Source organism: Armigeres subalbatus, chromosome 2, assembly GCF_024139115.2.
Source record: "Armigeres subalbatus isolate Guangzhou_Male chromosome 2, GZ_Asu_2, whole genome shotgun sequence".
In the NCBI taxonomy this organism is placed as follows: domain Eukaryota; kingdom Metazoa; phylum Arthropoda; class Insecta; order Diptera; family Culicidae; genus Armigeres; species Armigeres subalbatus.
In genome coordinates this window covers 69,109,594-69,135,185 of record NC_085140.1, presented here as the reverse complement: position 1 = coordinate 69,135,185, position 25,592 = coordinate 69,109,594, and the positions used below count along the sequence as shown (strand labels likewise).

The 25,592-nt window shown below is 41.2% G+C and overlaps 2 protein-coding genes across 2 annotated transcripts; one reads left to right on the top strand and one right to left on the bottom strand.

Annotated features, from left to right (window-relative positions):
- The first annotated feature begins 978 nt into the window (after positions 1-978).
- On the top strand, positions 979-13,342 carry LOC134208893 (NFX1-type zinc finger-containing protein 1). The gene is made up of 5 exons (XM_062684859.1): positions 979-1,289; positions 1,345-1,946; positions 2,124-3,956; positions 12,463-12,777; positions 12,841-13,342. The coding sequence occupies exons 1-5, from the start codon at positions 1,109-1,111 to the stop codon at positions 13,003-13,005; spliced, it is 3,096 nt and encodes a 1,031-aa protein (XP_062540843.1). The 5' UTR covers positions 979-1,108; the 3' UTR covers positions 13,006-13,342.
- LOC134208894 (natterin-4-like) lies at positions 13,035-20,463 on the bottom strand. Its single transcript, XM_062684861.1, has 3 exons — positions 20,306-20,463; positions 13,987-14,208; positions 13,035-13,809 (listed from the first exon to the last, which is right to left on the bottom strand). The coding sequence occupies exons 1-3, from the start codon at positions 20,310-20,312 to the stop codon at positions 13,379-13,381; spliced, it is 660 nt and encodes a 219-aa protein (XP_062540845.1). The 5' UTR covers positions 20,313-20,463; the 3' UTR covers positions 13,035-13,378.
- Between the last annotated feature and the right edge of the window lie 5,129 nt (positions 20,464-25,592).

The window sequence follows — 25,592 nt, the reverse complement described above, 5'->3', positions numbered from 1 at the left end:
ATGACATAATGCCATTTGGCATAATGCCGTTTGGCATAAAGCCGTTTGACATAATGACCATTTGGCATAATCGTTGAAAAGAGTATGAAATGCAATGGATCGTAAGAATATATGATTTTCATTTTTAGAAGTATGTATATACCTGGAATAAGACAAAAGAGTAGATGACTCCTACTTTAAAAGTATGCGTTTGCCTGGAAAAAGGACAAACAAGTAGATAACTACTTCTTCAAAAGTATGCATTTGCCAGGAAAAAAGGCAGAAGAGTAAATGACTCCTTCTTTAAACAAACGGACAAACGGACAAACGAGTAGATAACTACTTCTTCAAAAGTATGCATTTGCCAGGAAAAAAGGCAGAAGAGTAAATGACTCCTTCTTTAAAAGTACGCATTTGCCCGGGATGAAGCAAAGAGTAGATGACTCCTTCTTTAAAAGTATGTATTTGCCCGGAATAAGGCAAAAGAGTAGATGACTCCTTCTTTAAAAGTACGCATTTGCCCGGGATGAAGCAATTACGAAGTATTTAGTCTAAGCTACGAAATGGTGCATTCTGGGGTATGGTATTCTGGGGATTAGGACATTCTGGGGAATGTCTTTCGGGGGATGGAGGCATTCTGGAAAATGTCTTTCGGGGGATAGGGGCATTCTGGGGAATGTATTTCTGGGGATTATGGTATTCTGGGGAATGGTTTTCTGGGGAGTAGTGCATTCAGGGGAATTAATTTCTGGGGAATCACTTTCTGGGCAATGGGTTTCTGGGGTATGACATACAATCGTTTCGAACGAATTGCATTCGTACGAAAGTTTCGTTCGTCCGTAAACAAGAATAGGGGAAAATTTATACACTTTTTGAGTTACTAACATGAACGAAAGACACGCTCAGTCCGACCTGGATGCCGTGCATATGAATTACATCGGCGCTCACCACTCACTGATGCACTCACATACTTTGTTTTGTTTTTATTCATTCATTCTTTGCGGACGCGGAGGCAAACGCTTGTTCCCTTACAAACGTCAAACTATAGTGTTCTCCTTCGTTTTATTGGTCACGGGGAACTAAACAGCTTTTTGAGCATCTAATAAAATCTTACTGCAAAGCAATTATAATGGCCAGCTCCGGAGCGCCACCACCGATGGACGATGATGACGATTGGTTCAGCAAAGATATCGACGATTTCGTGGTTGACATCAAGAAGGATTCCTCTGCCGAGCCGGGGCAGGATGTTGACACCGCTGCTAGTTTGTTACTGGAATCATTGCGGACCAATCCGAAGCAGTTTTTCGATGGTAAGTGCTTGATGGTTACAACAACCGAATGTTGCTATAATTTTAAAGATTGCAGATGTCGGCGGGAATTACTTCGACCCCTTTGCCGCTACTCAGTCAGCAGCGAGTACATCAGAAACAAAAATTCATCTTCCGGAAGATAAGAACGGCTACGTGCAAAAGATTCCATTTTCGAAGTTGTTGAATCTTTCGGAGAACGAGAGCCGGGAGGTACTGCTGGACATTTATAGTCAGAAAGACCAGTTCGTCAAAACATTCACTCAGGAGAAGTGTGGCGACGAGTTGATGTTGGTCACCATGAAGATCATGAATAAAATAGCATCTCTGCCTTTGTTTGAGATCAACGAGGAATTATTTCGGATGTTGGTCAAGGATAAAAATTTTTGGAACAATCTGATCTTATTTTTCAAGCGAAGCACCAATCAGGCAGAGGCCCGCAAAAAGAAAAGTAAGGGCAAGGTACAGGGTGTTAGTGTGATGGATATGTTGGGCGCTGTAGGCAAAATGGTGACCAATGTTCGAAGGATTCTTGGGGAGAAGAAACGGATTTCGAAATTTCTGGAGGAATTGACCGAAGTGTTAACGAAAGCGAATATTAAATTCGATGCGCTTAGTCTAGGAGGAGTTGTAATCGCAAACAGCGTTAAGCATTGGAGTGTAAGTATTATTTTGTATCAAATTGCTGGAACCTGGAAGTGCTAATTTTGATTCAACTAAAACTGTTGTATCACACATCATAAAAGCACGTACCAGTTGATAATGAATCATATCAAATCCTTGAATCCTTGGATGATGATTACAATCTCGTATAAATTTGATTGTACTTATTTTCAGATCTACCCCACATTGGAGGAACTGAAGGGATCTGGCACCGACCTGAAACCGAACATTGTCAGTGGGAAATTTCCCTCGGTAGACCACTATTTAGAGGTACATTTGGGTCTTTTGAAAGAAGACTTTATGATTCCCCTCCGGGATGGCATTGCAGCCTATGTAGCTCACAGCAAAGATAAGTCTATGGATAAGCCATTTTCCGGCGACCACATTCGCATTCACGAGTGCGTTAAGTTACTGCTTCCAGGCAGCGTGAATCGTCGTTCTTCCAAGGAGGAGCTGGTCATAGTCGATTTGGATCCGATGGAGCGAATCAGCAACGGTGGCACCGGAGGAAGGTCGATGCGATTCAGCAAGTGGGGTCAGTCGAACTCGAAGCGTTTGATGCATGGTTCGATGGTTTGTTTCTCGTCTGGCTTGCAGTTCGATGACCTTATTGTGGCCATCGTTAGCCACCGCGATAGTGAGCAGCTTTCCAATGGGTACATATGCGTCGAAATATTTAAGGTGGAGAATATAAACGACATTTTCAATCGAGAACTCCTAATGATAGAAAGCGAAATATTTTTCGAACCGTACCATCACGTGTTTAATGTGATGAAGAATCTCAAACCGGATACGTTTCCCTTCAAATCCTACATTGTAGACACACAATCACAACAGCAGTACCCGGACTACATTTCTCGGGATCGTAAAGCTGTGTTTAGCCATCGAGGACAGCGGTACAATCTAAAAGTCCCTAGTGAGTGGCCCGAGAATGGATCTTCAACTGGACTAAACCCTTCACAGTACAAAGCGTTCAAGCTGGCAATGACCCATAAATTTGCTCTAATTCAAGGACCACCTGGTACTGGAAAAACGTATATTGGACAGGAGATTGTTCAAGCCCTACTGTCCAACACGGAACATCAAATTCTGTTGATTTGTCTCACTAATCATGCCTTGGATCAGTTCCTAAGTGGGGTTCTGCGTCATAGTAACAGCATAGTGCGTATGGGTAGCCAGTCGAAACACGCTCTGTTAGACAGTTATAATGTGAAACAGTTGAATGAGGACGTTTTGATCGATAAACGCCTGAGAACTTGCTACTATAACAGCAAACAGGAGTATCTAAAACAGATGGAAGAGTTTGAAAAACTCCAAAGAGAAGGCAGCAGCGAGGATATCGTACAATGCTTGAACCGCTTGCAGCAATCTTCTCGTCGAATACACGAACTGAACCAACTGTCCAACTACGAATTCGTCAAGAACATCCGTGTCGTCGGCATGACGACAACTTTCGCCGCCCGCAATCACACTCTGCTGCAATTGTTGAAGTCACCGATCGTTCTGATTGAGGAAGCAGCAGAAGTTCTTGAATCACACATCGTTGCTTCATTGACTCCGTGGACGGAGCATTGCATTCTGATTGGAGATCACTTTCAGCTTCGCCCGACCACAAGCGTACACGCCATGTCACAGCGCTATCAGATGGACATTTCGCTGTTCGAGCGAATGATCAAAAACCGCTTGAATGTGGTTTGCTTGGAAGAGCAGCACCGAATGCGTCCGGAGATGGCCGATTTAATTCGACCATCCATTTATCGGGAATTAGCGGACAATGAGTCCGTACGAGGACGGCCCAATATAAGAGGAATGAGAAAAAATATGTTCTTTTTCACGCACACCGTAATGGAGGATGGTTTGGGAAGAGATGACGAAAAGTCCAAAAAGAATAGTTTCGAGTGCAAATTTGTGCTAGGGTTGGGTGAATATCTGGTCGCGCAGGGTTACCGACCAGAGGATATTGTCATCCTTACTGCTTATAACGGTCAGATGCTTCATTTGGTGCAGGTGAGTGCTATACTTATATATTTGATTAATTGAACCGGTGCCAGCAAAAATGGTACATAAACCATTTTTGTCGATTTTGTGTTTTTTACACCAACTGCTTCTGTGAGCAAAGGTCTAGTAAGGGAATAACGAAAAAGTGATTTTTGACAACTAAATCTGAAGATATGCACTTTTTAATTTCTGGTATATATCACAATGGCCATTTCGTTGCCAGGAAAAGTGGTACATGTGCAGTTCTACCCACTAAAATCAGCTTATTGAAAAGAAAATTTGACAACATGGATGTTTCCGCAACAGATATTAACTCTATTTTGAATTTCAAAATGGTTTACTGCCATTTAAAATAATTTTATAAATGTACATGTACCACTTTTACTGGCAACGATTTTCAGTTTCTGTTGCATTTTTTCCCATTAATAGTGGTACATGTGCATTTTGTTCCAGCAAACTCGAAATTTGTCAAGAAACTCCGCATATTTCTCATTACAACCTTTAGGCACATTAGTCATAACACGTTGGTACAGTTGAGATGCAGAAAATTGCTAATTTGAATTTTATTTTCGAAGTTTTTGGAAAAATGCGTCCCCTGAAAAATTTACTGAATGTAACATGTACCACTTTCGCTGGCACCGGTTCAATTATTAACGTGATTTTTTGTAAAAAAAACTCTTTTTACTTGTTTATAAGTTCAATAATACATAAAATTTGAGAATTATTTGCCATAGCTACTACCCATCGTTGGCATGGCAAATGCTGGATAAAGCGTACCATTAGTACTTCGCGTACCTGAAGGAATAAAATAGACCCCCATCTTGCGGTCCTTAGCGTCTTACCCTGCAACTCCTATCCCTACCTCCCCGTGGTTCTGGCCGGGATACAAGCAACCTTAGGTAAGATCGGGTAACCAACCCCGGTGGGAACTATGGTCGTATGCTGACAGGGAAGGGGGGGTTTGCTCCTCTCCAGGGGTGCAAATCTTACTGAGCGTCTGTTCTCCATGTCAGGATCGGCTCACAACAGCGTCTGTTCTCCATGTTAGGGGCGGCTGATCATCGTCCGAGTGCCAGCGAGGGACTCTAAGTGAAACTGTGCACCATGGTCCACCGGGAATAAGGAGGAATGGTCCTCCGGAAATTTAGGGGTTTGGTGTCAGGCCCTGCAAGCCAGCCTTTAAAAAACATACGCAACGAACAATCAACAAGAGAGTACGGACCGGAACCATCGGCGAAGACCACTGCGACGAAAAGGGACTAGCGATTGGAAACTCGGTTCGTGGAACTGCAAATCTCTCAACTTCATCAGGAGCACACGCATACTCGCCGATGTGCTCATGGACTGTGGATTCGGCATCGTAGCGCTGCAGGAGGTTTGTTGGAAGGGATCAATGGTGCGAACGTTTAGAGGTAATCATACCATCTACCAGAGCTGCGGCAACACACACGAGCTGGGAACAGCTTTCATAGTGATGGGCGATATGCAAAGGCGCGTGATCGGGTGGTGGCCGATCAATGAAAGAATGTGCAAGTTGAGGATCAAAGGCCGGTTCTTCAACTTCAGCATAATCAACGTCCATAGCCCACACTCCGGAAGCACTGATGATGATAAGGACGCATTCTACGCGCAGCTGGAACGTGAGTACGACAGCTGCCCAAGCCACAACGTCAAAATCATCATAGGAGATTTGAACGCTCAGGTTGGCCAAGAGGAGGAGTTTAGACCGACTATTGGAAAGTTCAGCGCTCACCGGCTGACGAACGAAAACGGCCTACGATTGATTGATTTCGCCGCCTCCAAGAATATGGCCATTCGCAGCACCTACTTCAAACACAGCCTCCCGTATCGGTACACCTGGAGATCACCACTGCAGACAGAATCACAAATCGACCACGTTCTGATTGATGGACGGCACTTCTCCGACATTATCGACGTCAGGACATATCGTGGCGCTAACATCGACTCTGACCACTATCTGGTGATGGTTAAACTGCGCCCAAAACTATCCGTCATCAACAATGTTCGGTACCGACGACCGCCGCGGTACGACCTAGAGCGACTGAAGCAACCTGATGTCGCCACTGCATACGCGCAGCATCTCGAGGCAGCATTGCCGGAAGAGGGTGAGCTCGATGGGGCCCCTTTTGAGGACTGCTGGAATACAGTCAAAGCAGCCATTAACGACGCAGCGGAGAACAACGTCGGGTATATGGGTCGAAGTCGACGGAACGATTGGTTCGACGAAGAGTGCAGACAGATTCTGGAGGAGAAGGACGCAGCGCGGGCGGTCGCGCTGCAGCAAGGTACCCGGCAGAACGTGGAACGTTATAGACGGAAGCGGAGACAGCAGACCCGCCTTTTTCAGGAGAAGAAACGCCGCCTGGAAGAAGCGGAGTGCGAGGAGATGGAACAGCTGTGCCGTTCTCAAGATACACGCAAGTTCTATCAGAAGCTCAACGCATCCCGCAAAGGCTTCGTGCCGCGAGCCGAAATGTGCCGGGATAAGGATGGGAGGATCTTGACGGACGAACGTGTGGTGATCGAAAGGTGGAAGCAGCACTACGAGGAACATCTGAATGACGCTGAGAGTACAGGTAGTGAAAGTCAAGACAGCGGAGGAGATGGCTACGTCAGTTCAGCGAACGATGGAAGCCAACCAGCCCCACCTTGAAGGAAGTTAAGGATGCCATTCAACAGCTAAAGACCAATAAAGCAGCTGGTAAGGATGGTATCGGAGCTGAGCTCATCAAGATGGCCCCGGAAAAACTGGCCACTTGCCTGCACAAACTGATAGTCAGAATCTGGGAAACCGAACAGCTACCGGAGGAGTGGAAGGAGAGGGTTATATGCCCCATCTACAAGAAAGGCGACAAACTGGAGTGTGAGAACTTTCGAGCGATCACCATCCTTAATGCCGTCTACAAAGTGATATCCCAGATCATCTTCCGTCGTCTGTCACCATTAGTGAACGAGTTCGTGGGAAGTTATCAAGCCGGCTTCGTTGACGGCCGCTCGACAACGGACCAGATCTTTACTGTACGGCAAATCCTTCAAAAACGCCGTGAATATCAGGTCCCAACGCACCATCTGTTCATTGATTTCAAGGCGGCATACGACAGTATAGACCGCGTAGAGCTATGGAAAATTATGGACGAGAACAGCTTCCCTGGGAAGCTTATCAGACTGATCAAAGCAACGGTGGATGGTGTGCAAAACTGTGTGTAGATTTCGGGCGAACACTCCAGTTCTTTCGAATCGCGCCGGGGACTAAGACAAGGTGATGGACTTTCGTGCCTGTTGTTCAACATTGCGCTAGAAGGTGTCATGCGGAGAGCCGGGTGTAACAGCCGGGGTACGATTTTCAACAGATCCAGTCAATTTATTTGCTTCGCGGATGACATGGACATCGTCGGCCGAACATTTGCAACTGGTGGACTGGTGGTGAATGCGTCAAAGATAAAGTACATGCTTGTGGGCGGAACCGAGCGCGACAGGGCCCGCCTGGGAAGCAGTGTTACGATAGACGGGGATACCTTCGAGGTGGTCGAGGAATTCGTCTACCTCGGATCCTTGCTAACGGATGACAACAACGTTAGTCGTGAAATACGAAGGCGCATCATCTCTGGAAGTCGGGCCTACTACGGGCTCCAGAAGAAACTGCTGTCGAAAAAGATTCGCCACCGCACCAAGTGTGTCATGTACAAGATGCTTATAAGACCGGTTGTCCTCTACGGACATGAAACATGGACAATGCTCGAGGAGGGCTTGCAAGCACTCGGAGTATTCGAGAGACGGGTGCTTAGGACCATCTTTGGCGGTGTGCAAGAAGACGGTGTGTGACGGCGAAGAATGAACCATGAGCTCGCCCAGCTCTACGGTGAACCCAGTATCCAGAAGGTAGCTAAAGCCGGAAGGGTACGATGGGCAGGACATGTTGCAAGAATGCCAGACAGCAACCCTGCAAAGATGGTGTTCGCTTCCGATCCGGCAGGTACGAGACGGCGTGGAGCGCAGCGAGCAAGATGGGCAGACCAGGTGCAAAACGACTTGGCGAGCGTGGGGCGTATCGGAGGATGGAGAGATGCGGCCTCGAACCGTGTATTGTGGCGTCAAATTGTTGATTCAGTGTTATCTGTTTAGATGTAAACTAAATAAATGAAAAATGAGCTACCCATCGAATGTGTGGTATACGTTTGTATAACAAACAACAGCTGCTACTACGTTATGTTGAATACTGAATAGGGACCTATATTTTTGCCTTTCTCGTACACTGCCGTTCTTTGCATAACTGTATCATGTTACCTTTATATTACCTTGTGTTTGTGTTGCACTTTGCCGACGCGTTATTTATTGCTGCTTTTTAAAACGTTGAGTTTTGTGCGCCAAACTATCTCAGAAATATAAACTCGGGTTCACGTTCAAGTATCAATTTTTGATCTTCTCTGTGATATACGGAATCGACTTCCTGTGAAGCTTGCGAGCAATAATTCAAGAAAAACTGTAACTGTATAATTGCTGTGCCCGCCATTCATTTCGCTCAACAATGTCAAAGGTTTGCGAGAAATGCTCTCTTGTCATCTACGATAGTGATCTCAGTACAGTATGCGAAGGAAAGTGCGCCAAATGGTTTCACGCCGACTGTGTTGGTGTAACAGAGGCTGCTCTGTGTGTTTTTGCATCATCGAAAAATATCATTTGGATATGTGATCCGTGCATGACGTCTTTCTGTAGAATGAGGGAAAGGTTAACTGCCGATGTCACTACTGGCACCGAACCGTCCCAATCGATCGAAGACGAGCTAAAGGATTTGAAGCATACAGTGGCGAACATCACGCTGACGCTCGCTGAGTTCGTTAAAAGCCGAAATCCAGTGCCAACTCATCGCCATTCAACACCTGTTTCGCTGCCCAACGACCAACGCGTTAACGAGATCTCGTGCTGTTCAGGAGAAGCGGAAAGTGAAAATGGAAACTTCTCGTTGTATTTGTCTAACATAGACAAAAGTGCTACGGAAAATGATGTGAGATTGATGATATCACGTACGCTAGGTACTCCACTCGAATCTTGTAGAAATGTAATTAAGTTAATCCCAAAATGGAAGGATATCGAAACTGTTGACTATTTATCATTTAAGATTGTTTTGAATTTGAGCCTGAAAACAGCAGCACTAACTACTTCTATTTGGCCTAAAGGAATTAAGTATCGGGAGTTTAAAAGTCATTTGAATGAAACTTGGAAACCTTAATAATTATTGTGAAATAAGCGCTTTGTCAATGTGTAATGAAATGTTTTTTTTTTGTTTATCGTTGTATGTTTTGAGTTAGGATGAGAATGTCTTGTTCTATTGCCAATTGTAGTTTATGATTTAATGTAAGTATTATTCCTGTTATGAATTTCGTGTAAACATTGTACTTTGGTTATTGTTGTCGGAATAGATTTAAGTAGTTCAATAAGATCAACAGAATGGTCAGTTGAATGTAATAAAACAAATAAACAAATAAACAAATATAAAAACATCAAACTAGCGTCAATTTGTTCCACCAATTTTAAAATCGATCGAATCGATCGTAGGCTACACTTCTCCAGACTATAAAACGGCACTACCAGGGATTGAATCCAAAAGAGAATCAAAAAATCTTTCACTTATGATTTTTGTATACATATGCGATATGTAGCATGCCGTGAGAGACTTTTCTCGCAAGCTGAACTGATTCGGGAGGCTACTCATGAAAAAATTCTTTTAAAAAGCTCCAAGCGGGAACGCGGGGAGCCCTGGTTCTGATGATGAATTTCAACTAGTTCTACACAGCTGTGCGGTCCCCAACACAAAATGAAATTTGTTTTCATGGCTTGTTATGATTCTGGACAGTTTTTGCCTTTTTTTTTCGTTGGATTTTTTCATCAAAGGTAACATGGGGCAATTATACGTAGACGCTATCGGTATCGAATTGGAAAGGAAAGGTGTTTTATCAAGATTTGCGTGACAAATGTTTTTTTGTGTCGAGCGGAAGGTCATCGGAAGGATGCGTGTCCACAAAGGAAAGCTGAAAAGAAGGAATCGAACATGCAAGAAGCACAACGGAAAACATACTCCAGTGTCGTAATTGGATTCGGAGCAGCAACCGGAAAAACAGCAACGAAATCAACGACGTAGTTGAAGTGGCCGAAGAATACGTGGTTGTATTGGACACCGATTCAACTGAACGATCGAAAACATTTGAAATTCCCAATTCGATGATGAAACGTGAGAAACTAGCTGAAACAATGGAATTTTAAAACAGTACAGATCGAATCTGGTTTGTGAAGGAAGTGGTAATAGACTACACGGATTGCTATAGAAAAATGAAGGAGGAAGAGGAAAAGAAGCAGCAAGCGCAGTCGACGAGTCAGCGACGGGACCGTTTAGTTACGGTAGGATCGACAGATTGATCTCCACCAAAGAAGACCTCCCGCAGTAATGCATGTGATACTACTTCAGAATAATTTGTTTAAATTGTTTGTAATGTTTTCGGCTCCGTGGAGTTTTCTATTAAACAATAGAGCCTAATAAATAAGCGAAATAGTAAAAAAATAGACCTGAGCTTCGCAGCCGCCGACACTTTTCAACGTTTGTCGGTTGGCTCCACGCCGCCGAGTTTCACGCCAATAAATTGATCAACATAAAAAACTTTGTCTGCAGTGCGTTTGCTTCTGCTGAGCCAAGGCATCCTACCTGCCAATAATTAACTGCAATACTTTTAACAATACCTAATAACGCATGTAAGTTCTATGAGAAGCCCGATATGTGCAAGGACATAAACAGGAACCTTTTTACGAACGAGCGTGGGGTGAACCAAAGGTTGCGGCAGCACTACGAAGCGCACCTGAATGACAATGTGGCAGACAACGGTGGCGGTTTGGCAATGAACCTGGGAGCACGCGCGTAGGACATACGACTTCCGGCTCCGAATATCCAGGAAACCAGAAACGCGCAGAGTGTTACGGCAAGTTGATGGTCTTCCGTGTCTGCTATTCAACATAGCTTTGGATGGAGTAATACGAAGGGCAGAGATTGACACGAGTTGTACGATTTTTACGAAGTCCGTCCAGTTATTTGGTTTCGCCGACGACATTGATATTATGGCACGTAATTTTGAAAGGATGGAGGAAGACTGTACATCATACTGAAAAGCGAAGCTAAACGGCTCGGACTAGTCATCAATACGTCGAAGACATGATAGGAAGAGGCTCAAGAGAGGACAACATAAGCCAACCACCACGAGTTTGTATTGGTGGTGACAAAATCGAGGTGGTTGAAGAATTCATGTACTTGGGCTCACTGGTCCAGGCTTGTAAAATGTCATCTGCATATCATTTGACTAATTTGTTCATAACTTTCTTTAGAAGCCAAATATATTCCATAATTTCAGATGTACTTATAACGCTCGTGTAGGGCTATATTTTTGTCCAAGGGTACATTGCTCTAAATATAACATCTGAGGCTGGAGAGTGAAAACTCTCCAAAATGTCACGTGTCATTTGACATAATGTCATTTGAATGACATTTTGCCTCCCACGCCCCAGATGACATATTTACAGCAATGTCTTGTTAGACAAAGCTGTAGGCACATTTAAGCGCTATAAGTTCGTCATACCTCAGGAATTGATGCTACCTTCTGAAAAAAGTTCTGGGGAAATTATACAAACGAATGCAAACGACATTTTACAACACTGCTGGTGACCCACGATAACGATACCAGCAGAGAAATTTGGGGACGCATCATGGTAGGAAATCGTACGTACTTTGGACTCCGCAAAACGCTCCGATCGAATAGAGTTCGCCGTCGTACCAAACTGACTATCTACAAAACGCTTATTAGACCGGTAGTTCTCCGCAGACACGATACCTGGACGATGCTCGTGGAGGACCAACGCGCACTTGTAAGAACCATCCATCGTTCACACCGCCAGAATGTCGGACAGTAATACGCTGAAAATGGTTCTCGACAACGATCCGACGGGAACAAGAAGACGAGGTGCAAAACGAGCAAGGTGGATCGATCAGGTGGAGGACGATTTGCAGACCCTCCACAGACTGCGTGGTTGGGGACGTGCAGCCATGGATCGAGCTGAATGGAGAATGCACTGCACAGGCCACTCCGGCCTTAGTCTGATTATAAATAAGAAAGACCTTTACCAAATTACTTTGCTTTTTCTTCTGCAATGGCTTCAAATTTCAACTGGACTTAGGCCTGCTTTTCAACTTAGTTTTCTATCAGCATTTTTAGGTTCAGCTATTAAGTGCAAGCTTTTTTATGCCTTCACATTGCATAAGTATGATACACTATGCCAAGGATGTCAATGAGGATTCTAAATCAGAAACTGATTTAGTTGCAATATATTAATAATAGGTAGCTCACGATGTTCGTCCCTTCGTACAATCCGCTTTCATGCCTATGATATTGACATATGAATATGTTACATTTCATTGTCCATAAATCCCTATTTATTTTTATTTTTGTATTTATTCAAGGAACGCAAAAGCCACGAAAAGCTCCATGGAATTCGGATAACTGTGGTCGATAACTACCAAGGCGAGGAAGCCAAAATTATTCTACTTTCGTTGGTCCGTAGCAACGATACCGGTTCGATTGGATTTCTAGCGTTTCGAAATCGGATTTGTGTAGCACTCTCGCGGGCCCGCGATGGTTTGTACATGGTGGGCAATATGAGCCTGTTGGCGGGCTGCAACAAGGTTTGGCAAAGTATTAAACAAAGACTGGAACAACACTCGGCGATTGGTGACACGCTGGAACTGATGTGCGAGGAGCACATGAATATTATTAAGGTTTGGATGTTTGATGAATGAAGTTCGACTGTTCTCAACTAAATAGATATATATTATTTGCAGATAAAAGAACCAGAGGAATTCGAAAAAGTCAGCTTTGGTGGTTGTCAAGATATGTGCCGAGTGGTAAAAGAGTGTGGGCACCAGTGCGACAGTTTCTGTCACGGATCATTATATCCGCATCGGACCTGCTTGTGTCACCAAGAAGAAATTACCGGATATTATTGAGTGATATCTCACGGAAAAAAACATCTTCGTAGGATGCAGGATCTTCATCTACAATTTTAATATAAATCCGATATTTACATTTTATATGGTTTATACGTGGAACCATTCATAACACTTTAGTACAGCTAAGCAGATTTTTTAACTTCTATCGAAATCGATAAACAAGAATTTTACGTACAATTTATCCTTCATTCAAGAATATACAAAATTATATGGCGCTGGAGTAGATGGAATTGAATTGATGAACCCCTTTTCTCTTCAGAAGAGAAATACACGTCTAGTTTAGAATTCCGCAAAAAAAAAAATACAAATACCTATATTTATTCTCAAATTAAAATCCCCTGCACAAAATTGAAACATCCGAACGCCCATCTTACTTTATACACAGCACCTCATACTCGGAATGACTGATCTCGGCTCCCTCAAACGGAATGTATAGGCACCCATGCGACGAGTGCACCTTGCCGGGTGTTTGCGAACCACTGTACAGGGCACGACCCATGTATAGTGGTTCTCCGTCGACTGTGGCTCCCATTTTTACGGCACCTTCTGGTACCACTCCGTTGGCAGCGAATTCCCACACAAAATCACCCTGTCGGAGTACCTCAAAGTCCTCTTTTGGGATTTCCTCGCCACCGTATGCGATGAAGCAGGCGTTCTTCGACGGAATAACCTTGGCGGGGATCATCTCGCCCTCGTGGAATGCGCGACCGGCGTAGATGACGGATCCGTCGCAGTCTACACCGGCACGGACCATGTTGGCCGGAAAGGGACCATCCACATTACAGTGTTGCCAGCAGCCTCCTGCAAGAAATGCGAAATGATTAGAGATACTATTCTTAGACAGAACATCTAACATGCAACAAGTTAGTGAAGAATGCCATGCCATCCAGAAACGTTAGTCACTTTACAGAAAAAGTACAAAAGAAAAGATAGAAATTATGTATTTACAGGATGGATATGCTGAACGGTTTACTCTACCGATTATATCATCTTGGAACGATAGGTCCAAGCGTGGATGGCTCTTTTCGTCATCATCCGAGGACGACGACGATGACTCTAAGGAAGTAGATGGTGGTGGCACATGTTCACTATCTTGTTGAGGAGGGTAGACTGGTGGTGGGAATCCATACGACAGATCGTATCCCGATGGGTGATTGTTTCTATAGTGGCCGTGTATGAAACCAAAGGGAGGTGGTCGGCCTAGATGGATTTTGCATGATAGTTTAATCGTTCTTGTATTAGTTGTGAATTATTTAAATTAAGTGTAAAAGTTGTACAATCATTTGCCTTTGAAATTCTTTCCATTTTACAAGCCAACCATTAATTGAAAGGACGTTTTTTGGCTGCATTCAACAGGCGAAGCCCAATGGCATAATGCCGTTTGACATAACGAGATAAATATCGAAGGGCCATCAGACATAAAGACCATTTGGCATAATCGTTGAAAAGATGTGTCAAATACAGTGAGCCGTTTGGCCGAAGTACCCATTATTCAAAACTACGCATTTGCCCGGAATAAGGCAAAAGAGTAGATGACCCCTTCTTTAAAACTATGCATTGGCTCGGAATAAGGCAAAGAGTAGATAACCTTTAGAGCCTGAATACGAGAAACGCGGATAGATAATATTATTCTATCAATACTACAGACAATTTAATTCGTGAGAGAGCACACGAAAAGAAAGATATTGTTTATCACAGTAAATCTTTCATACCGCTATTTAGCGTGTATGTATACATACACGCTACATACACGTAGAATCTGATGAACAAAATAATTTCATTGCATAATACTTCATTGCTTTACATTTATGATTGCTTAGCTTAGCTCGATTGACTGTACACATCGTAGTTGCTAGTCGTGATTGGCCGAGAAACAACAAATATGCACTGCTTACCAATTGAATAGTTTTCACGGGACTAGAAAGCTATTCTCACTGTACATGCTTCGGAGTTTCTTTAATCCAAGACCAATAACAATAACGGCCACGTCCTGACACGTTCGACACTCATTGCTACAAGAGACCGAGGAAACCTCTGAATCTCCATGAGCGCACTGGAAAGGAATAATATGTTAGTTGGAAGGAAATAATCTATTGGAAATAGCCTTTGTAAGGGACTAATTATTTCTTTCGAACCACGCCTCTTGATGATACAAAGACGGAAAAGCAACGTGTCTAACGTATTTTCCCGAAGACTGATTCGATATATTAACTACTCCGCGACTTCTAAAACACGCACTGTACTTACTTGCTCGATGCTCGATACTATTGAAGATCGCGTTTCCATTGCTTTATATGTATCATTGCAAACAAATATAAAATGCAATTAATACGCTGTATTACCAAAAAGCATTAAATCGATTACCAGGAAATACCTTAATACATAGAAATAAATTTTTCGTGATAACTATATCCTAAGTTCACTGAATAAATACCATATACTCTTTGGATTTTTTATTCCTTTCGATATGAATTAAAATTTTTTCGAACAAACTATTGAAAAAAAAATCCATATGAAAATACTCTGTGTCTTCATATCTTTGTATGCAATAATAAAGAAGTTTCTTCGTATTTTGTTATGAAGATACTTTGCGCAGTTAAGGGAATGCAAAATTGCATCAACTCGTGCAACTTACAGAAAGTAGCTATCTACCTGAAGTAGTTTCCATGCTATAGTATTATTATCATATTATTGTTTGAGTACAAAATTTGAAATAAATAGTAAATTGAACTTCAAAGCAGTCCTTTTATTATATGCCTAACTTTGCGCACATAACTTGGAAGCGTCTATCATACAATTTTGGACCCTAATTTTATTTTTTTAACTATTAAAAATCATGTTAATTTCATTTGTTGGCATATCCTATGAGCATATTTGAGAAAAATAAGGATGCCCGGCATTATATTCTTATGATCCGACATACTTACTTAGTATGTTTTCACGTCTGTTGATGTATGTACAGCCTCATTTATGTGCATTGATCACAGCTAACAAAAGTTCTTTCTTGCGCAAACCCATTTCCGATGAGGTAGGTATTTTAAGATTTTAACGAAAAATATAAATAACAAACCAAATTCTCATGAGAGGGCTTCAACAATATTATAATTATTGGATCCATGTGTAATCAGTTATAATAACATGTACATATATTGTGCTCACAAGTTAAAATTATATTTCGAAACTCAATTTAAACGCATTCTATAACAAAAATAGGGGGTCCCGTAGCGTAGTTGGCTACACGTTCGCCTTTCAAGCGAATGGTCATGGGTTCGATTCCCAGCCCCTCGTATTGGGGTGCACGCTTCACCGTCAGGCTGCCTGATGACGACTGACAACTTGTTCTCCTCCCACGTTACCCGGATAAATGGCAACCGGACAATGCAACGATCATTGGATACACGACATGGACAAAACGAACACAATGGACTCACGACGAAATGGACCAGCAACGACAACAACAATGAATAATTGAAAAATCTAAAAATAGATTCTGTGTGGATTCTGTCTGCAGAATACCACAGTAGATCTCGGCACAGTAACGGTTAAGTAACACAGAGTGCCTATCAAATAAATAAAGGAATAAAAAAAAATATAACAAAAATAACCGCAAAATACGCAAAGTTATAGGAGCTGCGCAAAGTAGGGTGCGTGCTCGGTACTTCTTAAAAAATTTCTCTGAAATGGGACAAGAATTCTCTCATGAGATTCTCCACAGAGCTCCTCCAGCAGATTTTCCTGGAGTTTTTCAACAATTTTGTTTAGAAGTGAAAACATTAAAGAAGCTGCAGAAATATGTTTGACAAGGTACCCACTGGTTTCTCAAGTTCCACTTGAAATATTATCTTGAAGAGATTTCTCCATAGAATCAGTCAAACAATCTTCTGGCATTTTTCATTGCATTCTACAATAAATTCTATCAGAAGTTTTTTTTTACAGAGATACCAATCGAAGCTAGGGCCCTCCTTAGCCGTGCGGTAAGATGCGCGGCTACAAAGCAAGACCATGCTGAGGGTGGCTGGGTTCGATTCCCGGTGCCGGTCTAGACAATTTTCAGATTGGAAATTGTCTCGACAAAAGATATTTTAGTTACTAGATAAAGATTGTCGCTTCGGTTCCCTTTGTTCTGCTGTCCGGAACATGTTGGGTACCAAGCTGTCCCAGTGTGGGGATGTAATGCCAATGAAGAAGAAGAACCAATCGAAGCTCATCTAAGAATTCCTGTTTCTGAAACTTGCACAGTAAATTGCTTTAGATTTTGTTACAGGTTGTTTTACAATTCATCGCAATGATTCGTTACAAAGCGTGTCTAAAGAATGTTTTATCAGAAACTAGCTGTATGTACCCGGCCTTGCTCGAAGTTGTCAGTTTAATTCGCAGTTTTTTCACAATCGGAAAATGAATCAACCAATAGGTTAAAAGGATAATTGTGTTCTCTTATTGAATAAAAGAGGGCAGATTTCATTTAAAAACATTGACTGATTTTGAAAAAGGGATCAAACTTAAAATCGCTTTATTCCGGACAAACGTCTATTTCTATAAAGAAGGAAAAACAAATTCGCAACCGTCACGAAATTAAGCGAGATTTCAAACGATAGCGCTCCTTTATCGTTAGGTGAATTTAATAGATTTTCTTTTTAATCGATTCGAAAATGTTCAGCACTGTTTAAGCCCATTGAAACTATTGAATATCAACGTTGAACCATTAAAAATTTCAATTTTTTACAAACTTAGTAAAAATTTCAGAGTCTCGTTTCTAATTAGGTTTCTAACTTGATATGCCAGTCGGTTTCATACTAAATGTGATATCTCTCTGAGTAGCATAACTTTTTTGACATGAATGAGAATTTACGAATATTGAAAATCAACTCACTTTAATTGCAATGAAGTTGAATGACTTTAACATTGCAAAAATATGCCGGCCTGCTTACCAAACGTTATAGATGGATACAGGTACAAACGATTCAATTCTATTAATTACATATTTCAATTATACATTTATATATCGTTTTGCATTTTTTGACTCAAGCCCCGGTCACCAACATCTTCTTCTACTACTTCTTTTCCTTCTTATTCTTCTTCTTCTTCTTCTTCTCCAATGGTTCTATATTCCAACTAGAACTTGACCTGCTTTTCAACTTTGTATTCTATTAGCATTTCCTCAGCTATTAATTGAAATTTTTTTATACCCAACACATCGGAAACAATATTTTCAATAATTTACAGGATCAAGTCATACACAAACCCAAGATCCTAAGACACGATTCAAACGCTCAATATTTGCCATTCAAAATAGTGTGAATGTTTGGAATATGAATAATGTTGTCCCAGCATATATTCAGGGATTAGGACACCTTTAGTATATTCTGTTCACTTCATCGTTGAGCTGTAAGGTGCTATAAGGTACCAAAGCATATAAACTAATATAAAAATATACCTACTTCAATACTTTGCAATTGAAAGTCGCAGGATACGTACCGTGTAGATCAAATCCGCTCTAATCCGCAAAACTCGACTCTAGTGCAGTGTTAGGAAAAACTAAAAATTTCCAACACACATCGTTAGAATAGCCAAGCTTATGCCCATCACATGATTGGACTCATCCGTTTGAAACATTGTAGGATTTTTTTTATGTTTTTGCATTGGTAAAAATAGTGAATTGATGTTTTAAGTTTTCACTTTTCGGATCTAATTGATTTTTTGATAAATGAGTGAATCGATGCGATTTTGCTAAAGGACGAATTTTTGCTGGACAAGGTCGATGATCAAGACAGTGCGTATTTCGACTGTAAACGAAATAGCCATGTGAAAAGTCGTACACAAATGTTGTCGATTAGAGATGCGCAATAATTAGGCTCAGGTGATGATATACTCACATCGTTTCATATCTGATAGTGACATAAAATATTCATATCTGTTGGTGGCACAAAAATATCACTTCCTAGATAATTATAATCCACATCCCAGCAAAAGACACATACGTGGCCAAACCGTGGGGCCATTATTGTAAACTCTATTTAATCTATAAAGATTGTGTCACTGTTAAACACAAGAGATTATTTAAAAAAAAACTGGCCACACAAAGCTTTGATATTTCTAAACCGTTTCACAATACATAGTCACGTAAAGCTAGAGTCGAATTATCTGGATCAACATCTAGGCAGATAGGGACAGCGTGCAAAAAATTATTCAGACACCGATTATGATTGTAAGTATAAAAACTCGCAAAATGTTACGTTATCGGTTCGTGATATCGGTACTTTGTGTTCTAACGCAATGTTGTGTGCCATAATGTGCAAAGGTTATGCAGTTGCGACAATATTGAATGAAAAAAAAATCAACGAGTGCTGGCTTCGATAATCAACGTCTTCAAATGCGAAAAAAAAATCAACTTATATTTAAACCTATACCTTAAAAGTTATTGTAGGTTTGACTTTATTATTCGCAGGTGCGAGGATTAGATCCAGAAAAACTGTTGAAAATTGTTTGATTTTTTGGCATCCAAAAAATATGATTATTTCGTGTAGCTCACATTTATCAAATTTGTTACAACGTGTCTCAGCTCAGTATTATTCGTATAGAAAATAAAGACGTCATCCTACCCCAAACATGATATTGTGATATTCTATCTATTTTGTGCATATAGAAATGATTATAATGAGATATTTCAAGCCGATGATAGGACAATTATAAAATTTAAAAAAAAATTGGGAGGTGTCGGGTCTGCGTAATTGTAGATTTTGGCAGAATCTACTTTGACCGTGGATATATTTATCTCTTCATCTACAATTTGTGCAAGGGTACATGCTAATATTTTTATGAGATCAAAACACTATTTTATACATACATATACAACACGTTTTCTATTATATATGCAGGGATAAACCTAACATCATTTGATTTTTGGCAGTTCCTCACTCCCAAAAAAAACTTTGAGCAAATCAGAAGGCAATATAAAAAGTACTACAAGTACTACTAAGACAGACTTGTGGGATCGAATTATACGAATCGTCTGTAAAATTTAAGAATTATCCAAATTCGTACAAATACGCCCAGTCACACATACGGACATTATTTAAATTTGTCGAACTAAATTACGGTACACCTTGTTGTTTGAGAAATGCAAATTTTTACATACATTTTAAATTATTATCATACAGAGCTATACATCAAAGATAAGCAAACCATCTGGTCCTTCAATGTGTGAACAATATAATAGTATAAATTATCGTTTGATTACCAAGACTGCATAGTCGAAACGTAGCATAATAGTATAATAGTAGTTCGATTGCACACTTACCAGTCATTATTGCTTAGTTTATCAATACAGATAACACAGTTCGCGACAAGTGATAATAAATCGAAACACCTTCGTGTAATGTTGCTCGTACGGAAAGGATACTCCAACTGCAACTTGTTTTCTCCGTCGTTGCTGCTAAAATCTACACCCTGAAATAAAATGTCATCATACACATACCCCACCACCCAATATCGCATGAGCAGGCAAGTATCTGCTTATCTTTTGTGCAGCTCACTGATATCGTTTACCTAAGTGTTCCAAATGTTGAAACACCGGTACACACTAGACACTTGCTATCAGCAAACTTCTCGGAATATTTCATGATTGGTCGGTGTTGTTCTTTTTTATTATTTCAGTAAGAAAAATATGGCTAATGTGCATTTGCGCATATAAATTATGTATTTTATGTGTTGTATGTATGGGTTTCGGTTGATAACCATACTTCCATGGGATCCCCCGATTACCTAATCAATACCTATTTCAATCTAACTTCGGACCTTCACTTTGTTCGTTAATTTCTCAGTAAAGAAATACTTAGCAACAAAAAAATGTTTAATGGCAGAACTTGACGTGGCATTACTTATATAATTGAATGATAGTTTACAGTTATACCTATCCTAATTATCGGGTATTGTTTGCCTTACCGTCGATTACATCAACCGATAATCTGAGACGCGTGCTGTTAGTGGCTAATCTTCCAGCCTGCCATGTAGACAGATCCCTTCTCATTACTCAATTACAGGTAATGAGAAAGTGAATTCACTAGCCAAGGTGGGCGCTATGGCGCTTTATCGAATTATTCACAATGGCTCGTCAACACGTAAGGGTTTGGTCAGTTGGCAACGAAAATGGGATAAATGATATGGGAGTAGATGGGTACACTCTGTGTCTACCACAGATAGATATCGAAAAAACCCTGGTCCAAGGGATTGACAATTAGTCCCATTACTACTCGTTAAACGCGCAATGTTATCGAATAGGGCGCACAGATAACAATCGATGCGGCTGCGGTTACCCCGACATCAGCCACGTTGCTATCCCAATAATTACGGTCAGATCTGATTCATGTGCATCCTTCCGTGTCCAAAAGGAAAGCTCCAAATATGTGCTACGTAAGTTTGGTCTAGATTACATGCTTTTTGTGTATAAGTTTCCTAAAACGAATCAATGTCCTTGTCTGACCCCTCAGTCTCTCGTAAAGCCATGTTCACCTCGTCTAAGGGCCGATGCCCATGTAGCGTTTTTTCAACGAGTTAAAAGGACGCATGTGTGCATCGGGAAAAAGCGGTAACGCAGCGTCGCCGATGCACACCGACGTGCACGCAGCGTTGAAAAAACGCTACGTGGGCATCGGCCCTAACTCAGTCTAACCAGAGAAGATTCACACTACACCAATCGGCAATGAGAATACCATTACAAATTAGGCCCTTATCCCATTCTGTTATTTTTTGTCGTGTCTTGTCTTGTCCTTAACGTCAACAAAGCCGCGAGTTTGTCGGCACCTCAAAAGTAATGGTATGAACTAGGACGCAAATCATTATGTTAACTAAAGATCGGAAATATAACGACTCTTTCCCTACTGTCTAGCGTACTGGTTTCGTGGGATCAAACCTCACCGAAGAAAGTGATTAGGGGAAAGTGGGGCAATATCGCCATATGAGGCAAGACAGCCAACGTTGATTATGACTTAAGCAGAGATTGAATCCTAAAGAGAATGAACAAGTCTCTCACTTATCATCTCTGTATACATATACGATATGTAGCATACCGCGAGAGACTTTTTTTCCAAGCTGTCATGATAGAGAACCGATTCGGGAGGCTATACCCCATGTTAAATTTCTTTTAGAAAGCTCCAAATGCGGGGAGCACTGGCTCTGATGATGCATTTCAACGTGTTCTACACAGCTGTGCAATAACCAACACGAAATGAGCAAAAACAAACCGAGAATCACCATTTTTCTGTGAGGGCTGTCTATCCGATTCTATTTTTTCGCACTTGTATACAAGCTTGATAAATATTTTATCATGGCTTGTTATGATTCGGAACAGTTTTTGCTTCTCTTTTATCATTGTTCGTTATCTATTGAGAGCGATTTCTGCAAACCCTGGACTTAAGTGAGCATTATTTTCACATTATTATTACGAGGTTATGGTTAACAATAATGTAAAACTGAAAAACGCACTCTGGCAACCTTACTTGTTTTTGAAATATTAATTATAAAATGTTGTGGTTGAAATTCGAATTTTCTAATAATTTCGTGGTTGCATAATTTAAGGCTTAAAGCATACATTTATCGTTTTCAGCATAACTGATATTTACCGAGGTTTTCACTTAACTATTAGCTTAACTACAATAATAATTTCACAGTAATTATGTTCGATATGATATAAAAATTTATATATATGTCAGCTAGGGGCGGTATTGCCAACTGTAATAGGGACAAGGTCACCTCCAAGATTAAGAATCGTCCAATCCTTAAATGCACTTACAAAATCATCAAATTAGTTTCTGCCTGGATCAGAGATAATTTAAAACAACGATGATGGTTTTTATCGCGAAAATTAGGTTTAGGTCAATTCAGATATTGTTGTAAAGCCAGACGCCAAAAAATCAACATGGAATAAGACATTTTCAGGCGAAACATAATTGGTACATAATCCCTGGAAGTGCAAAAATGGGTCAGCCGTTCCAAATAAATGTAGCACATTTTTGATAAAATTGTTGGTCTTTGCTCGTCTTGCCCCGAGGGGGTGGCCATCATATCGCCCCATATAGTAAATATAGGCATCATAAAACTCCTTTTTTTATACCTGTTTGTTTTACCTGTTACCTGTTTTTTTAAACCTCTTTGCACCTTCACTGGCCTAATAACCGGACACTGCCCGAGCAGATATCACTTGAAAAATATTGGCCAGATTCAGAATGATATCTGTCGTTTCTGTAACATGGAACGTGAAACCTCGGAACATCTGCTTTGCAGTTGTGATGCATTGTACAAGGGTAGATCTAAATTTCTAAATAGTGGCTTTATGCAACCAGGAGATATTTGGACTGCGAATCCTGGAAAGGTAGTGGGTTTTATTAACTCAATTATACCGGACTGGGAAAAGACGCGTCTTAGGTTGTTTACTTGACAAATGGTAATCAACCTACAAGATGCGAATACATAGTTAAGAGTAATCAGGGGTATACCACAAAAGTTCAACTCAATGGACGCAGTGGTTCTACGCCCCAACAAAAAAAAAACCTGTTTATACACGGTGTGTCTATGGGGAAACATTATTTTTGACATATCAGTATTCCATCACGTGAAAGTAGATGCTCTCCTCTTTCATATAGTGGGTAAACTAAAATGTTCTATCGGGGGATCTAGAACAATTTTTATTTTTTTTCACTATTTTTGGTGCAAATTCCATATAAATCTCAAATGACATTTTAACCCCCCCAAAAATGTATGTAAAAATGACCCCCGATAGAACATTTTAAAAATGCAAATCGAGTGTACAAATCGAGTTTCAGTAATTGTAATCAATTTCCACTTCTGGTGGCTAATATCCGGAATATTGTCTATCCGGAACAAAGTTAGTACGCTTTTTATAACGAAGTTGGATTTTTCTCCAGATACAGGCAACTTACCCAACTTCGGAAGTAGTGCGTTGGATTCACCCAAAGATTCGCTAAACAACGCATCAATTAGTTCGACAGATAAAAGTTTGGAAGACAGTTCGGTTCGGAAGTCCTGACTTCCTAATTCTAATTTGGTGCTTTACTTACTTACTTATGGGTCCTGTACACCTCCGGTGGTGTTACGGGCCGACTTGAAAGATCTCCATCCTGAGCAATGTTCAGCTATCGTTTTAACCTGTTACCAAGTTAGATTTCGGTCTCTTTTATCTCTTTATTGAGGCTTCGCCGTCATGAGCCTCTGCTCTGATGTCCCGCTGGGTTCCAGTCTAATGCTTGTTTACAGATTTCGTTTCGGCCCCTACGTAAAGTGTGGCCGACCCTCAACACTTACGATCCCGAATTTCTGTTGCTATCGGCCTCTGGGGATAACGACGATGAGATCCAGTTGTGAGGCCACCATACCGAATTATATACCGCAGGCATCTGTTGATGAACACCTTAAGCCGTTGAGTGTTCTCCACTGATCTGCCGTAATCTGAAAAAGTGACGTTTACGCCATTTTCCAAAAATGGTGTTAACGAGGACTACTCATCGAGCTCTTTAACAGAAAAATGGAAAACATGCATGTTGTAAAATGGTTGTTACGTCACTTTTCCAGATTACGGCAGTTATACACACCATGTTTTGGTAGCGTATAACAGCACAGATTTCACGTTAGAGTTGGAAAGTTCGTAATTTGGTGCGTGCACTTAGGTATCTGCCTGTTTTTCCAGATAATTCTTAAACTCGCGCAGGCAGCCCTTGCTTTCTTGATCCGTGCGCCTATGTCGATCTTGGTACCGCCGTCTGACGCCATTTGGCTACCAAGATATCAGAAGCTTTCAACATTATCCACTGATTGTCCAGCTACTGTGAAACTGGAAGGGGTCACCGTGTTTACATTCAACGATTTGGTTTTGTTGACGTTGATGACTAAACCTGCCGGAGAGGAGCGCTCGGCAAGGTTGTTGATCGTATGCATATCAGAGTGCCGTTGAGCAAGAAGTGCAACGTCATCAGCCAATTTGAAGTCGTTTAGGTGCTCCATAGTTATAGCACAGACAAACAGACGTAATAGCATGAACATTTTTCTGATAAGTTCATCTCTACCACCATCTTGCGAGCATGTTACACGACACAATATTTCGTATGACATTGTCTCCAGAAGGCCACAGAGAACAGACGTTCATCTTCATTCGCGTGATTGTGTATTGTGATTGTGATTGTGTACTGGCCATTTTAAAGTAAGTCGTTATGCCTCCGTGGCGCGGTGCTAGTGTGCTGATGAATATGATTAAAATTTGCCGTGTTTTAGTTTTTAGCGCTAGTGTTCATTCCGAATTGCTCCTAGGTGGCAGCACTACATTGTTTATGTAGTGTATGCCAACGCCATCGCTTAGTGAAATTGAGTTTTTATGTCGGGCAGCCTGGGTTGGCGGCGTTGGGGTACGATTTTATTCTTTACACACGTTTTTAATGAAATTTTGTTCGAGCATCCATGTCTGTTCTCTGTGAGAAGGCGTTGGAGTGAAATGTCAAACACGAAGGGTTCTGACGCTAGCGCCTCTAGCTGTGAAACGCGCAATCATTCCAATTCAAATTGATCGTTAAAGTCATGGT